The 14,506-nt window shown below is 44.3% G+C and overlaps 2 protein-coding genes and 1 non-coding gene across 4 annotated transcripts in view; 1 reads left to right on the top strand and 2 right to left on the bottom strand.

Annotated features, from left to right (window-relative positions):
- Window positions 1–3,148, top strand: part of GAMT (guanidinoacetate N-methyltransferase) — a 13,657-nt gene extending 10,509 nt beyond the window's left edge. Inside the window, exons 5-7 of the mRNA XM_089535728.1 lie at window positions 424–491; window positions 1,913–2,023; window positions 2,819–3,148. Of these exons, the coding sequence (XP_089391854.1) occupies window positions 424–491; window positions 1,913–2,023; window positions 2,819–2,956 (317 nt within the window). The 3' untranslated portion in view covers window positions 2,957–3,148. The remainder of the gene's footprint in view (window positions 1–423; window positions 492–1,912; window positions 2,024–2,818) is intronic.
- NDUFS7 (NADH:ubiquinone oxidoreductase core subunit S7) overlaps window positions 1–12,737 on the bottom strand; it is a 23,429-nt gene extending 10,692 nt beyond the window's left edge. Inside the window, exons 1-8 of one of the 2 annotated variants that reach the window (XM_089535729.1) lie at window positions 12,596–12,737; window positions 9,868–9,904; window positions 9,386–9,448; window positions 8,223–8,340; window positions 6,944–7,123; window positions 5,899–5,945; window positions 4,912–5,000; window positions 3,912–3,996 (exon numbers count right to left, since the gene is read on the bottom strand). In XM_089535729.1, coding sequence (XP_089391855.1) covers window positions 3,912–3,996; window positions 4,912–5,000; window positions 5,899–5,945; window positions 6,944–7,123; window positions 8,223–8,340; window positions 9,386–9,448; window positions 9,868–9,904; window positions 12,596–12,611 — 635 coding nt within the window. In that variant the 5' untranslated portion in view covers window positions 12,612–12,737. Of the gene's footprint in view, window positions 1–3,771; window positions 3,997–4,911; window positions 5,001–5,898; window positions 5,946–6,943; window positions 7,124–8,222; window positions 8,341–9,385; window positions 9,449–9,867; window positions 9,905–12,595 lie in introns of those variants that run through there. The other variant, XM_089535730.1, reaches the window with a different exon arrangement.
- Window positions 12,738–13,187: 450 nt separating this feature from the next.
- TRNAN-GUU (transfer RNA asparagine (anticodon GUU)) lies at window positions 13,188–13,261 on the bottom strand. The gene has a single exon. It is a non-coding gene; the product is annotated as a tRNA-Asn (tRNA).
- Window positions 13,262–14,506: the final 1,245 nt, after the last annotated feature.

A 14,506-nucleotide genomic window follows, 5' to 3' on the forward strand; every position in this document is an offset into this window, starting at 1 on the left:
ATTCTTGGTTGGCCTGAATTTAATATTAAGGGAACCTCAGAGGTCCATAAAGCTGTTCTAGATCTTACCATTTAGCTGATAAAGATAGCTTAAATCGCTCTTAAAACTGAAAAGGACAAAAACGCTTAATGAACACCAACACCCGGTATCTGATTTAAGATAACAAACCCATTATTGGCCCACACCTTCCATGAAAAATAACCTGGATAAAAGTCAGTTTGGCATGGGCATCTGGGTCAAACTGCAATCGACAAGACAATTATTTGCCACACAATTCTAAATGCTGAAACTGTTGGCAAAACGCTGCCCTCACTTTTAAAGAAAATGGTAACACAAAAAAAAACATTTGTTTCCTTGTGGCCACCACTCCTGAAAGGTGAAGATCTTTTTGGGAGATCTCAAATGTCTTATTTTCCCATACAGGAATCCTTTATGACACTTACCCGCTGTCAGCAGACACCTGGCACACTCATCAGTTTGGCTTCATTAAGGTAAGATCTGGCTGTGATCAAAATGATTCTTTTTGTGCAGATACTTTGTAAGTGTCTGCACAAAATCAGGTTGTTTTTTGTGCTGCTGCGCAAATACATTTAAAGAGGAATTCTAAAAAGCAGGCACCTGAGGTAGAGCTGAGAGCAGGGCTGGTTTAATTTGTCCAAAGGCCTGAAGTAGGTCCAAGAGACAACATAAATATCATACTCTTAGGAGAGGAAGGGACCACAAAGGCTATCCAATCCAACCCTCTGGACAACTACAGCACTCCTGAAAGATGCCCATCCAGCCTCTTATTTGAAGACCTCCAGAAGGAGAGTCCACCAACCTCCGATTCTGTTCTACAGTTAACAAGTTCTTCCTAATATTTAGTTGGAATCTCTTTTCTTGTACTTTTGAATCCATTGATTTTTGTTCTGATTTCTGGGGCAGCAGAAGACAAGCTTTCTCCATCTCACTGATGGCGAACCTATGGCACGCGTGCCAGAGGTGGCACTCAGAGCCCTCTCTGTGGGCACACATGCTGTCGCCCCAGCACAGTTTGCCAGAGTTTCTTACTCGAAAGCCAGAGCGACATGGCACTTTGCATTAAATAAGTGGGGTCCGGGTTGCAGTTTGGGCACTCGGCCTGTAAAAGGTTCTCCATCACTGCTCCATCTTGTACATAAGATCGCGTCTCTGTCTTTTCTAAAATTGTCGTGTATGAACTGACTTTCTGGCCTGCAACCTTAGTGAGATTATGTCAGAGTGCAAGACCAGAATCCTGGACAATCAACCAGTCAGCTTGATTGATGAATCAACAGCACTTTATTGATAGATCCAGAATCAGCAATTCTACATCACCCAGCTTCCTAGCTGAGACTGACCCCTCCCAACCAAACCAACAGCTAAATCCCCTTAGTTAGACTACTCCTCCCATTAGCCAAAAGCCCGCGCAGAAAACCCCACCTCTTTCTCACTGGTTCCCATCCTCCATCACTCCCCCCTCGGCTTCTATCCCCTTTAGCTGAAAGCTGCATACCGAGCCTCTGAGAGCAAGGCCTTCAAGGACACTAGATAAGAACCACCTGGCTCTACTGAACACTACTAGCCAAAGCAACCCCCATTATCCACACCAATAACATATCTGATAGAATACATCAGGATTCTAACAGATTAACACCCTGAGTCCATAGGTTGGTACGGAAGTAATACACACCATGTAGATAACAGAAAGATTTGGAGAGGTGGGAAATGACTGGGGAAGAAGACACAAACAACACAAGGGTGTCTCTTACTGCTAGCTGTTGAAAAGGTGAACTGCCAGTCCTGGCGGCTTCTAAATGCTCAACTGATGTTTTACGCTATTGCAGTGCTAGAAATCTGCGAGCTGAAGAAAAAACTCATTCTCCAAAGCTATGAGATTCTCTCGTCTCTGCAGGGCCATGCCTATCGGCTCCTGAAACCTGGCGGCGTCCTCACCTATTGCAACCTGACTTCTTGGGGTGAGCTCCTGAAGACCAAGTACTCCGATATTGAGAAGATGTTCCAGGTGAGGACGAGAGGAAGGTGGGATGGGTGGTGGTCACTGCAGCTTTTGGAATAGGAAAGCTGATGGATAGGGCAAGGGTCCAAGACATTAACATTTGGCAAAGTGGTGCCTTCTGGCAGCTGATTTAAGCCAGCAAATCTTTGTTTCTCCATCTTTAATGTACTGGCTGTGCCTTCAAGTCGTTTCTGACTTACGGTGACCTGAAGTCAAACCTATCACAGGGGTTTCTTGGCACCTTTGGTTCAGAGGATATTTGTGTTTGCCTTCCTCAGAGGCTGAGAGTGTGTTACTTGCCCAAGGTCACTCAGGTTTCCAGGGCTAAGCAGGTTTTTGAACCTTGGGCTTCCAGAGTTTTTGTCCAATACTGAAACTACCACATCATATTTCCTTATACCAGTATTGCATTTCTATCTTAGGGAGAGCTTTAAGTACACCTTGAGTTGGATGGAGGCCAGAATGCCAGTTGCTGCTTTTCATAGAATGCACAGAATGATAGATCAGGAAGGAGACCCCAAAGGCCATCTAATCCAAACTGCTGACAAAGTACTGCCCAATTAAAACCTATTATTTACCAGGTATATTTCTTTCCAAGTGTTCCTCTAAGCAGCACGCATGGGCCCTCTTCACAAAAATTCTTGTGAGATAGGTCAGGCTGAGTTTCATGGCTCACTAAGGACTAGAATCCCAAGAAGAAAGTCTGTCCCTTGCAGGGCTTGTTTTCATCATTGCTACAATCAGTGTGTCAGTTGCAAGTGTGTTTTTGAGCTTACTGTTTGACACCAGTTTATTCTATAGGAAACTCAAGTAGCCCACCTAGTGGAAGCTGGGTTCAAGAAAGAGAACATCCGCACCAGCGTCATGGATCTCGTCCCTCCGGCTGACTGTAGATACTACTCCTTCCCCAAGATGATCACGCCAACACTCACCAAATAGACTGCAGTCCTGAGGGGGAAACTGAAGATAAACCAACGGAGGCAATGATTAAGTTCACCACCATTAAAAACCTCTGAATGGAGGAAACAGGAAGAAGCATAAATCTCTCCCTCAGAGACTGGAGTCAGCATCTAAGCAGCGTCTTTTAACAACAAATGAGCCATTCTTTCATAAAGAAAATTTAGCTTTTGACACCTTTTCCAATATTGTGTCTTCTTGTCTCCTTTCTCTCTGCCGAAACATTCACTATTGTAATTCCGCTACTAGCGGTTTCTGAACAGCCAAAGCTGGCTCACATCTGCACCAGACCACCAAAACATGGATTTGTTCTTGATCACAATCTCATCATCCACAACAAGTGTTCTGATGGGAGTTGTAGTCTAAAACCACCTCTGGCATGTCTCTGTCTTCACAGCAGTGGTTCTTAACCTTTAGTCTTCTGCATGTTTTGGATTTGATTTCTCAAAAGCCATAAGGAACATGGGAGCTGAAGTCCATTATATCTGAAAGGTCAAAGGTTGAAAACCACTGCTCTGCAATGTGTGTGGGGGCTGCTTTTCCTCCAAATGTTTAACTACATCTCCCATCAGTCCTGCAAGCATAGCCAACAGTCAGAGATGATGGGAGGTGCAGTGCAACCATATTTAGAGGCCATACTGTAGAATAAACTGGCTACCTAGTTTATAGCGTGAGTGAGCTAGCACACATTTGAACTGTGCTTCCTATCATCCTCCCATGAGTGTGCTCCCCCCTCCAATGATTTCCAAGACATTCTCAGAGGAATGAGTGGAAAGTGAAGCCTCTAACCTCAAATGTTATATACATACATTTGCAAAGTTTATTGGGAAAGCTTTGTGCAAAGTGGTTCAAAATGTGCGCTGAAGATATAGGCAGGGTCCATCCCTGTTCAACCTCATGGGGGTTATGCCAACAGGTGCCTTGCTATTTCCGGTACCAGATCTGAAGTCTTTTCTCCCGTTTGATCTTCCTCTGGAGTTGCAAGATCCCATAGAGAAGAGCTTCAGCAGTAGGAGGGCAACCTGCAGGAGAGGGGAGGGAACAGGTCATCATGGGGGAGAAGCAGACAGAGCTTGGAGAAGTCTTCTTTTGGAATACAGCTCCTTTGTTGAAAAAGTAACTTCTCCAACTTCTAAGAGTGTGGGGAATAGAAGAACATACTGAGGGTACCCACAACAGAAGTGGGGGACTGAGGCCAATTTCCAACGCACAAGTCCAGATACTGCAATTTTCCTATGCAGTCCCTCTCAAAATGGCATCTGTCACAGTTCTGGGACCTTGTGGGTTTGGGGTATTGTTGCATACAGTCAGCCCTCCCCATAGGTGGACTTTTCTTACGCGGCTTTGAGCTTACGCGGAATGCAAGCCACAGCAAAAGTAATGGGGCGCGTATCTGTGCCGCTGCAAGCAAGCGCCCCATTATTTTCTATGGGGCTTGAGCATACGTTCTTTTCCCCATACGCTGAGGGGGGGGGCGGCGGTCTGCGTATGAGGAAGGCAGACTGTACTTTCACACTCTGGTGAAAGTATGCAGATTTATGGGAAATATCCTCCATTGGCATCTCACGTTTTGTACTGAGCACACACAGAAGTGGGACAGAACGCTCTGGATCACCTCCTACGCTTATTTAGCCTTGATACATTTTTTTTTTGGCCACTGCCACCCAGCCAGGCAAGCACTGAAATGCAGGACTGATGCTGTGCCTTTGAATACGTATTTGAAGAATTAAACCCACAAAATAAAAGAAGCACAGGACAACCTATGTCCCCCAAAACTGCTGGAGCCCCAAATCCCAACATCGTCGACCATCTGTCGTGCGCAGGAGATTATAGGAATTGGAATCCCAGGACATCTTGGCAGCCACACGTTTTTCAATATCTGTCACCTGTAACCAAACCCCACTTTCTGTTTGGCTTCTCAATTTTGGGATTTTTACCTGGCACGTAAATGTCCACAGGCACAATTCGGTCGCAGCCCCTCACAACAGAATACGAGTAATGGTAGTAACCACCACCATTGGCACAGCTGCAAAGAAATGGAGAGGGGGGAGAGTCACATTTTTGATGTGTCTGGTTTTAAAAGTCACACTTTGCAAAAGACAAGGGTACCAGCCTCTTCCAATCTCATGCAGCTCAAATGTGTTGGACTACAGCCAGCATTCTCAGGCACATGGGACCTGTAGTCCAACACATGAGAAAGCCTGTTCTACATAGAGGGCGCTGAAAAGGCTGGGTGTCACAACCAAGGAGGCCCTGGAGCAAAATAGCAGATAATATATATGTTGCATTTCTCACTAATTCTCCACGCTCAAAAGCACTTTGCAAAGGTTAGGAAGCGCTGACTGGCCAGGGTCAACAGTTGCACTTCTGGATAGTCCAATGATCCAGAACTTGGAAATGTTCCTTTTTTGGACTACAGTTCCCAAACACAGCCATCTTTGTTTGATTCGTGACTTTGAGGTCATTCTTGGAAAAGCAAAACCTAGGACCAGGAAAACAGTTTTGACACTGAAGTGCTCCATGCAGCTGTTTTCAAAGCACTTTCATTAAGGCCTAAATACTGTGAAGGCACCAGATCCTGTCTGACCTTGGAAGCTAAGCAGAGTCATCCCTAGATAGTACATGGATGAGGGATCAGCAAAGAATACTAGGTGATGTAGGCTGTATTTCAAAGGAAGGAACTGGCAAAACCAACTGTGGGTTCCTTGCGTAAGAAAACCCCATGAAACTCATAGGCTGGCCAAAAGTAGCACGCAGACACACTCTCCCAGCTATGTTCAGGATTTTGTGGTACCAAATTGTGGCAGAAACACCAACAAAGTGTCAAAGAGACAAATTAGAAAGAGGAAATCCAAAAGGAAAAGAGAAAAAAGGGAATCAAAGACAGACACGACTGTAGGTATCAACATAACAATTTTTTTTACCTTCCCATGGACACGACGTAACGCGGCTCAGGCATCTGGTCATAGACCTGCCAAGACAGAAAATGTGACAGTCTAGTGGAAGTTCCCAGTTGTCCCTCTTTCTGTTGCCCCACCAACTTCTTTTCAGCTCTTGTATGAATGCACAGGAAGTCTGAAAAGGACCAAGCTTACGGAATGCCTCATAGAATACAATACATACAATCTTAGAGCTAAAAGGGATCCTGAGGGCCAGCTAGTCCAACCCCCTGCCATGCAAGCACCCACAGCTAAAGCACTTCTGAAATGACAACTCAACTTCTATTTCAAGACGTCCAAAGTAAGAACTCCACCACCCTCAGAGGCAGTCCATTCCACTGTCTTACAGTAAAAAAGCAAGCAAGAGGATCTTGTAGCACCTTTGAGACTAACTGAAAGAAACAAGCTGGTAGCATGAGCTTTCATAGACCTGAGCCTACCTTCTCATGCACCCAAGGAAGTAGACCAAGTCTACAAAAGCTCATGCTACCAACTTCTCTCTTTCTGTTAGTCCCAAAGGTGCTACAAAATCTCTTTGCATTATGATTTTCCAGACTAACGCGGCTATGAATTTAACAGTAAATAAGTTCTTCCTAATGTTTAGGAGGAATCTCTTCTCTTGTAATTGGAACCCAGTGGTTTGTACTCTTGTCTCTGAAGCAGCAGAAAACACGTTTGTGCCATTTTCTACCTAACATCCTTCCAGATATTTAAAGATAGCTATAATGTCAGTCTTCTCTTCTCCAAACTAAACACACTCACAATGTTTTCCAAATCTCTGACCATCTTGCTCAGCCTCCTCTGGAGACGTTCCAGCTTGTCAATATCCTTCTTGAACTATGGTGACCAAAACTGGACGTAGGATCCCAGGTGGGGCCTGACCCTCGATCTGGACACTAGATGCCTATTAGTGCAGCATCACACTGCTGACCCAGGTTTAACTGGTGGTCTACTAAGATTGCTAGATCCTTTTCACATGCATTGCTTTCACATCAGTTGCCACACATCCTATATTTATGCTAACCCATACCTTCCGGAGGGCAGGGGCCATCTTGTTGGTCAAGGTGCCTGCCACGATCATGACATCGGCTTGCCGGGGGCTGGCTCGGAAGACCACACCAAAGCGGTCCATGTCATATCGCGGGGCGGCCATATGCATCATCTCAACAGCGCAGCAGGCCAGCCCAAAGGTCATGGGCCACAAGGAGCTCTGGAAGGGGGAAGAACAGGAACCTGTTGTGTTCTGCAGTATTCCTTAATTTATACCCTCTGTTTTTCTCTAAAGGATCTTACAAGGTAAGAAACGAGATAGCAGTGAAAATATGTATAGCTAAAAACATACCATACATATTTCAGTGGTGTACTCTTACATGACAGGGGTTGGATTAAATGCCCTTTATCAACTCTGTGATTCAAAGAATATCAGCCCTTGATATATTTGGAGAGGGCTACAATATCATTGACTGAGGAAAGTGGCACTCAAGAATTTTCCTAAAACTGAATTTGGCCAACAAAGGTTCCCCATTCTCAATCAATGTGACTGCAGGTCTTTTTAAGGAAAGGATTTTAAAAGCTTTGTTGCTGTCATGTGCCTTCAAATCATGTCCAACTAATGGAGACACTGTCATTGAGTTTTATTGGCAAGATTTATTCAGAGGGGACTTGCTACCTCTGCCTTCTTCTGAAACTGGGTGGGTTTCCATGGTTGAGTGGGGATTCTCACTCCCTAGCTTCCAGGAGTCCAAGTCCAACACTCAAACAAGGGCTCCTTACACACTTCAAACTATTAAGCTTCAAACTTCAAACTAGGCTCCAGCTGTAAACTAGCCATGCTACAGGTCCTCAAACTAAAAACCAGACCTCATCTTTGTTGTTAAGTGCCTTCAAATCAATTCATGGCAACCCTTCTGTAGGGTTTCCTTGGTGAGATTTGTTCAAAGGGGCCTTTCTCTGAGCGTGAGAGTGTGTGATTCCCAAGACCACCAGTGGATTCTCAGGCTGAGCAGGGATCTGAACCCTGGCCTCCTGGAGTCCTAGGCCAGCACTAAAACCACTTCACATGCTGTCTCTTAAAGGGTCTCTGTCATTTAAAAGGTTTGCCACTGCCTCTCTGAGGCTGAGCAAGTGTGACTTGACCAAGGCCACTCAGTGGGGGTTTCCACAGCAGGGCAAGGATTCGAACCCTGGTTTCCCAGTGTCCTGGACCAACACTCAAACCACTACACCACGTTGCCTCTCTTTTCCAAAAGTTAGACAAAGATAAACCCATGGTGGGAGCAGAAAAAGAGCCTCTTCTCCCTGAAACTCACCCGACGAACCCAGTTAATCAAGTCATCCAGCTTGGTGATGACATACTCTCCTCGACTGTTGGGGACGAGAGGCTTCTTCTGAACCATCACGTTTTTCTTCAACTGAACAGTAGCGGGACTGTGGAGAAATGGTACCAGTGGAAAGAAGGCCTTGGCCAACAGACAGAGCTAAAGCACCTATAATACTCTATCTCATCAGTAAAACCCAGCTGGAACAAGCCCTCCCTCTCCCAAAAAGCTCCACCTCATCCAGAATTTTGGATTCTCTGTGGGGCTACCAGTTTCCTCTGGAGCATTTGCAAGCATTTACACAGATCCTGATGACCTCAGAGCCCAGACTGGTTCATACAAGAAGATACGATCTGCTGAACAGAATCATAGAATAGCTTGGACCAGAGCAATATAGGACTTTATAGGTTATAACCAGCACTTTGAATTGTGTCCAGAAACAAGTAACAATGGGCCCTTGGTATCCACTAGGGTTTTGTTCCAGGACCCCCTTGGATACCAAAATCTGTGGAGACTCGCGTCCTATTAAATACAATGGATAGTAAAATGGTGTCCCTTATATAAAATGGCAAAATCAAGGTTTCTTTATAATGTTTTCCCATATTTTCAAGCTATGGAAGCTTGAATCGGTGGATAAAGAACCCGTGGGTACAGAGGTCCAACTGTAATAATGAAAACCAGGGCACTGGATGTCCAATGCTAAAAACTGTTGACTGAATATTGACACTTAAAAAAATGTGTTGCGGGATTTGGGTAGGGAGAAACTGCAAGGGGCACATTTGTCTATCCACATTGTAGAGGGTTAAGGATACATGATTTCTGGACTACAATTGCCATCAGCCTCAGATAACATGGCCAATAGTCAGGGATGATGGCAGTGGTTGGATCTGGAGCATTCTAGAGGATGCTCTGTTAAGCTCACGTTAAGGAAAGCTGCTACAACCCTGATGTCAGGTGTGGGGAACCTCTGGCCTTGGGACTGGGCACAGACCTTCTCTCAAATTGGAATTCAGCCACCAGAGAGGGGCTGAAAGGTACTCCTCCCTTGTATTACTTCCCTACTAGGGCTCAAAACCTTCCCTCTCCACACCCTTCCATCCACACCCTCTGATTTAGGAGGCCTGGTTGCCCAAGAAGAAAAGATTTGGGATTACCTCTCTGCGCCGTCAACGGTGGGCGTCTGGTGGACTGAAAGCGCAGTGGACGTCGTGACCGGCCTGTTCAAAGAAAGAAAAAACAGTCCTGATGGTATTCCAGAAGGATACCCAGCTTCCCTGCCAACCCCATGTCTACTCACAGGAGGCACTCAGGGGACAGAAACTGCAAAGTGACTTTTGTCCAGACCTGCGGTTCTCAACCTGTGGGTCGCAACCCCCTTGGGGGTCGAATGACGCTTTCACAGGGGTCGCCTAAGACCAATTCATAACAGTAGCAAACTTATAGTTATGAAAATGATTTTATGGTTGGGAGTCACTACAGCATGAGGGACTGTATTAAAGGGTCACAATATTAGGAAGGTTGAGAACCACTGGTCCAGACTGTCTGTCACCTTCCTTTGGATGTTAAGTCAATGCCAATTCCTCCATCAATCCTTTGCGACAAGGCGATGGGAAGCTGTGGGAGCGGGTGCGCTTACCTCAAAAGAAGCCAGCCACGTGGGGCCACACGAGAAACTGGAACGAAACCAGAAAAAGAGGAAAAATTAGAAAACGTTGGCCATCTGATTGCAAAGGTGGGCAAGGAATTATAGAGCGGACTCCCACCCATTGAGTGCGGCCAATGCAAGCAAAGTGTTCCTTAACTATAGTTTTCTGTGGGTTTTTTGAGCTGTGAAGACGCCAGCCACAGTTGCTGGTGAAATGTCAGGAATAAACTCTTCTAGAACATGGTCACACAGCCCGAAAACCCACAAAAAACTATGGATGCCAGCCATGAAAGCATTCAGTTTCACATTGTTCCTTAAGTCTCTCTCCTCCAGTGGGGAAAGCTAGAGAGGCTGGGGAAACTCCCCATAGTGGGCCATTGGGGTCAGGTTGAGCCCTTAGGTTGCTAAGGTCCAAAACACCCTGAAGAAATAATCCCGTTTGAGACCACTTTCACAGCCCTGGTTCAGTGCTAGGGAATCCTGGGAGTTGTAGTTTACTCTGACCAGGAAGGCTCAATGTCTCACAAAACTACAGCTCCCAGAATCCCCTAGCATTGAGCCAGGGCAGTTAAAGCAGCTTCATAGGTTGTTTTTGCAGAGTGTTTTGCACCTAAATTCATCTCCTGCAAATTCTCCAAGCATTCAGGATCCATTTAATGGGCACTTGTCTAGCCATATAAGATTGCAAATCCTCTATCATGGGATGGGTTAGAAGCAACCCTTGGGCTTTATCAGTGTATGGAACTGAAACTCCCATCAGCCCCAGACAGACACAATCTAAGACTAGGACCTCAACCTTCACTCAACTCTTCTGCAGAATTGGGTGAAGGCTGGCCTTGGTAAGATCTTGCATGATACCTCCCATCATTGCTGGCTGTGTAGCACAATGGGAGTTGTAGTCCCAACATATCCGGAGGGCGATGAGTTGGGGAGGTGGTTGAAGTAGGAGAAACAGTGTGTTCCCATTCTAACTGAGTACACAACTCCTTTGTTGCAACACCTCCATGGCTGTTGGTCTGTTTCCGGGCAGAATTCAAGGGGCTGGCGATGACCTACGAAGCCTTTTGCAGGTCCAGGCGATCCCAAGGATTGACTTCTTCCTTATGACTTCTTCCTTCTTTCTTAGATTGTACGCCACAGGCAGGTTTACTCTTATCTATTTCACTGTTTGTATGTACAGCGCTATATAAATAAAGCCTAATACAGTAATAACAACGACCCTGTCTGTGTATCCTATTGGTACACTTTGTGGGAACAGAGGAGACAGGGCCTTTTCTGCGGTTGCTCCCAGGCTCTGGATAGATGAGACTGGCTTCTGGTTATCTTTCCATTGGATGATGTTTTAAGGGAGGGAGGGAATAACTGGGATACTGGGTTTAGTATGGATTCTTTTAATGGTAAGCCGCCCTGATTGTCTTTCGACAGAGAGGCAGGGTAAAAATAAAGTTTATTATTATTATTATTATTATTATTATCATTAGAGTCAGTGAAGACCTTTCCGTTTGTATTTGCTGTTTGTTTTTTGTAATGTCTGTGCTTTTAACGGCTTTGAATTTTATTGATAGTTTAATTATAGCCAGAACTGGAATTATAAAAATAAAATATATAAAAATATATAATATTAATAATAATACTGCTGGGTGTTGTAGCAGAATTATTATTATTATTTATTAATACTGAATTATTATTACTCAGAATTATTATTATTTAATAATAATAAAGTAATACTATAAATAATAATAATAATAGTACTTCTGGGTGTTGTAGCATAATTATAATTATAATTATAATTATTATGTATTAATCCTGAATTATTATTACTCAGAATTATTATTTAATAATAATAAAAAATAATAAAAATAAATAAAAATAAAATATAATAATAGTAATAATAGTACTACTGGGTGTTGTAGCATAATTATTATTATTAATTATTATTAATTCTGAATTATTATTATTACTCAGAGTTATTATTATTTAATAATAAAAATAATAATATAAATAATAATAATAATAATAGTACTTCTGGGTGTTGTAGCATAATTATAATTATAATTATAATTATTATGCATTAATCCTGAATTATTATTACTCAAAATTATTATTTAATAATAATAATAATAATAAATATATAATAATAATAATAATAGTACTGCTGGGTGTTGTAGCATAATTATTATTATTAATTATTAATAATTCTGAATTATTATTATTATTATTCAGATTATTATTTAATAATAATAAAATATTAAAAACAAATACTAAAACATAAAATATAATAAAATATAATAATAATAATAATAATAATTGTACTGCTGTTGCAGCAGAATTATTTATTATTATTATTATTATTATTATTAATTCTGAATTATAATTATTATTATAATTATAATATTATAGTATTATTATTATTATTATTATTATTATTTGATTTCCCACCCGCCTTTTTTCATGGCTCAATGCCTCACAAAACGACAGTTCTCCCAGAATTATTATTATTGTTATTATCATTCTCTGCCAGGGAGCTCTGGGGCCTCAATAAACTACAATTCCCAGGATTCCACAGCACTGGAACCCCCCCCAAACGCCTAGCTGGCCGGGTGTTAGGGGCCTCAAAGAAGCTTCCCGAAGCTCTTCCCTCGCAAACAGCCTCGAAGCCTTCCCTGGAAGGCCATTAGTCCTGCTGCCCGCTCCCTTCCTTCCCCTGAAGAGGACTCACCTGCCAAGGCAGCCATTTTGGCTCGCCGGCGCTTCTCCTCCTCCCTTTTTTCCCCTTCAAGCCACCTTTAGCGGAACAGCGCCGGTGCTGCCTCCTAAAGGCTCCGGGGGGAACTGCAGCCTCCGCCACTTCCGTTCCGGGGAAAAAAGTAAGGCCTCCGAAGCCTCGCTCGTTCGCCCCCTGGTGGCCAGGAAGAGAATAGGCCTCCTTTTAGCTTTATTCCTATTGGCTGGACACGCCCCTTCATTTACATAACCCGCCCCTCTTGGTTATGGGCGGAACAGCCCTCTTCCTCTCTGTTTCTTTCATTTACATAACCCCGCCCCTCTGTTGACGCCGGCGCGGCCATCTTGGTTATGGGCAGGCCCGCTTCCCTTGTCTTTTTCCTTGGCGCGCCCCTTTATTTGCCTCTTCCCCCTTTTTTTTGACGCCGGAGCGGCCATCTTTGTTACGGGCAGAACGGCCCCTTGCTTTTTCCTTCCTTTCCCCCCCAAGCTCTTAATTTGCACACGGAGCCCCTGGTCCGAAATCCTCCCTAGGATGCAACAGTTGTTGGTACCTGAATTATAAAGGAGCCTTAAAAAGCAACCCCCGTCCCTGGGTGGGCTCGAACCACCAACCTTTCGGTTAACAGCCGAACGCGCTAACCGATTGCGCCACAGAGACTCCGCTTCCTCCTCTGCCTCGCTGATTGGCCTTAGCCCTAAAATAAGCCCTAAAACCAGTAAAACCCTCCTCTGTTCAGGGACATTATAGTGGCTTTCCCAAAAGACAGAGCAGTTGCACTACTGTTAATGTTGGTATCCCAAGGGCCCACTATATTTGGAAGCATATTCAGGGGCAGCCTTTTTAGCCACGCACCACAAAGTGCAATAGCACCCCAAAACCCCAAAACAGGGATGCCTTTATGGGACCAACCAAAATGCACAAAACACATAATAATGCAAGCCTTCGAAGCTCCACTGGTTTCTTCATCGAGGTGTTAAATAAAAAACGTAGGGGAGAAAGAAAGAAAAATATGTAAAAGGGCAAAGTTAGTCACGAGCTTGGAATTTCTCAAGGTGTTGTTGTTGTTGTTGTTGTTGTGTTGTTCTTTGGAGGGAGATGTATGCAAGGGAGACTCCTGAGAAAGTTTGAGGCTTAGTTTTGTTCCAAAACACATTGCGGAAATAATCCAGTTTGAGACCGCTTTAACTGCCCTGGCTCAATGCCCCCATGAACATGGAAAAACCACAAATAACATAAACGCTGTGTTTTTACTTCAGAGGACGCCTCTCTAGGAATCTCTAGGTCCTCCAGGCAACTCTGTGGCCAACGTCCGACAGACACTGACCATAGAACTCCAATGGAGGAGCTACAAAGGCCTAGTAGAGTGTCCTCTCTAGGAATCTCTAGGTCCTCCAGGCAACTCTGTGGTCAATGTCCGACAGACACTGAGCATAGAAATTGCGCTGGAGGAGCTACAATGGCCTAGTAGAGTGTCCTCTCTAACAATCTCTAGGTCCTCCAGGGCAACTCTGTGGTCAATGTCCGACAGACACTGGCCATAGAGTTGCAATGGAAGAGCTACAAAGGCCTAGTAGAGTGTCCTCTCTAGGAATCTCTAGGTCCTCCAGGCAACTCTGTGGTCAACGTCCGACAGACACTGACCATAGAACTGCACTGGAGGAGCTACAAAGGCCTATTAGAGTGTCCTCTCTAGGAATCTCTAGGTCCTCCAGGCAACTCTGTGGTCAATGGCCGACAGACACTGAGCATAGAAATTACGCTGGAGGAGCTACAATGGCCTAGTAGAGTGTCCTCTCTAACAATCTCTAGGTCCTCCAGGGCAACTCTGTGGTCAACGTCCGACAGACACTGGCCACAGAGTTGCAATGGAAGAGCTACAAAGGCCTGGTAGAGTGTCCTCTC

Source organism: Sceloporus occidentalis, unplaced genomic scaffold (assembly GCF_023333645.1).
Source record: "Sceloporus occidentalis isolate IW3139 unplaced genomic scaffold, rSceOcc1.0.p SCAF_8, whole genome shotgun sequence".
Classification (NCBI taxonomy): domain Eukaryota; kingdom Metazoa; phylum Chordata; class Lepidosauria; order Squamata; family Phrynosomatidae; genus Sceloporus; species Sceloporus occidentalis.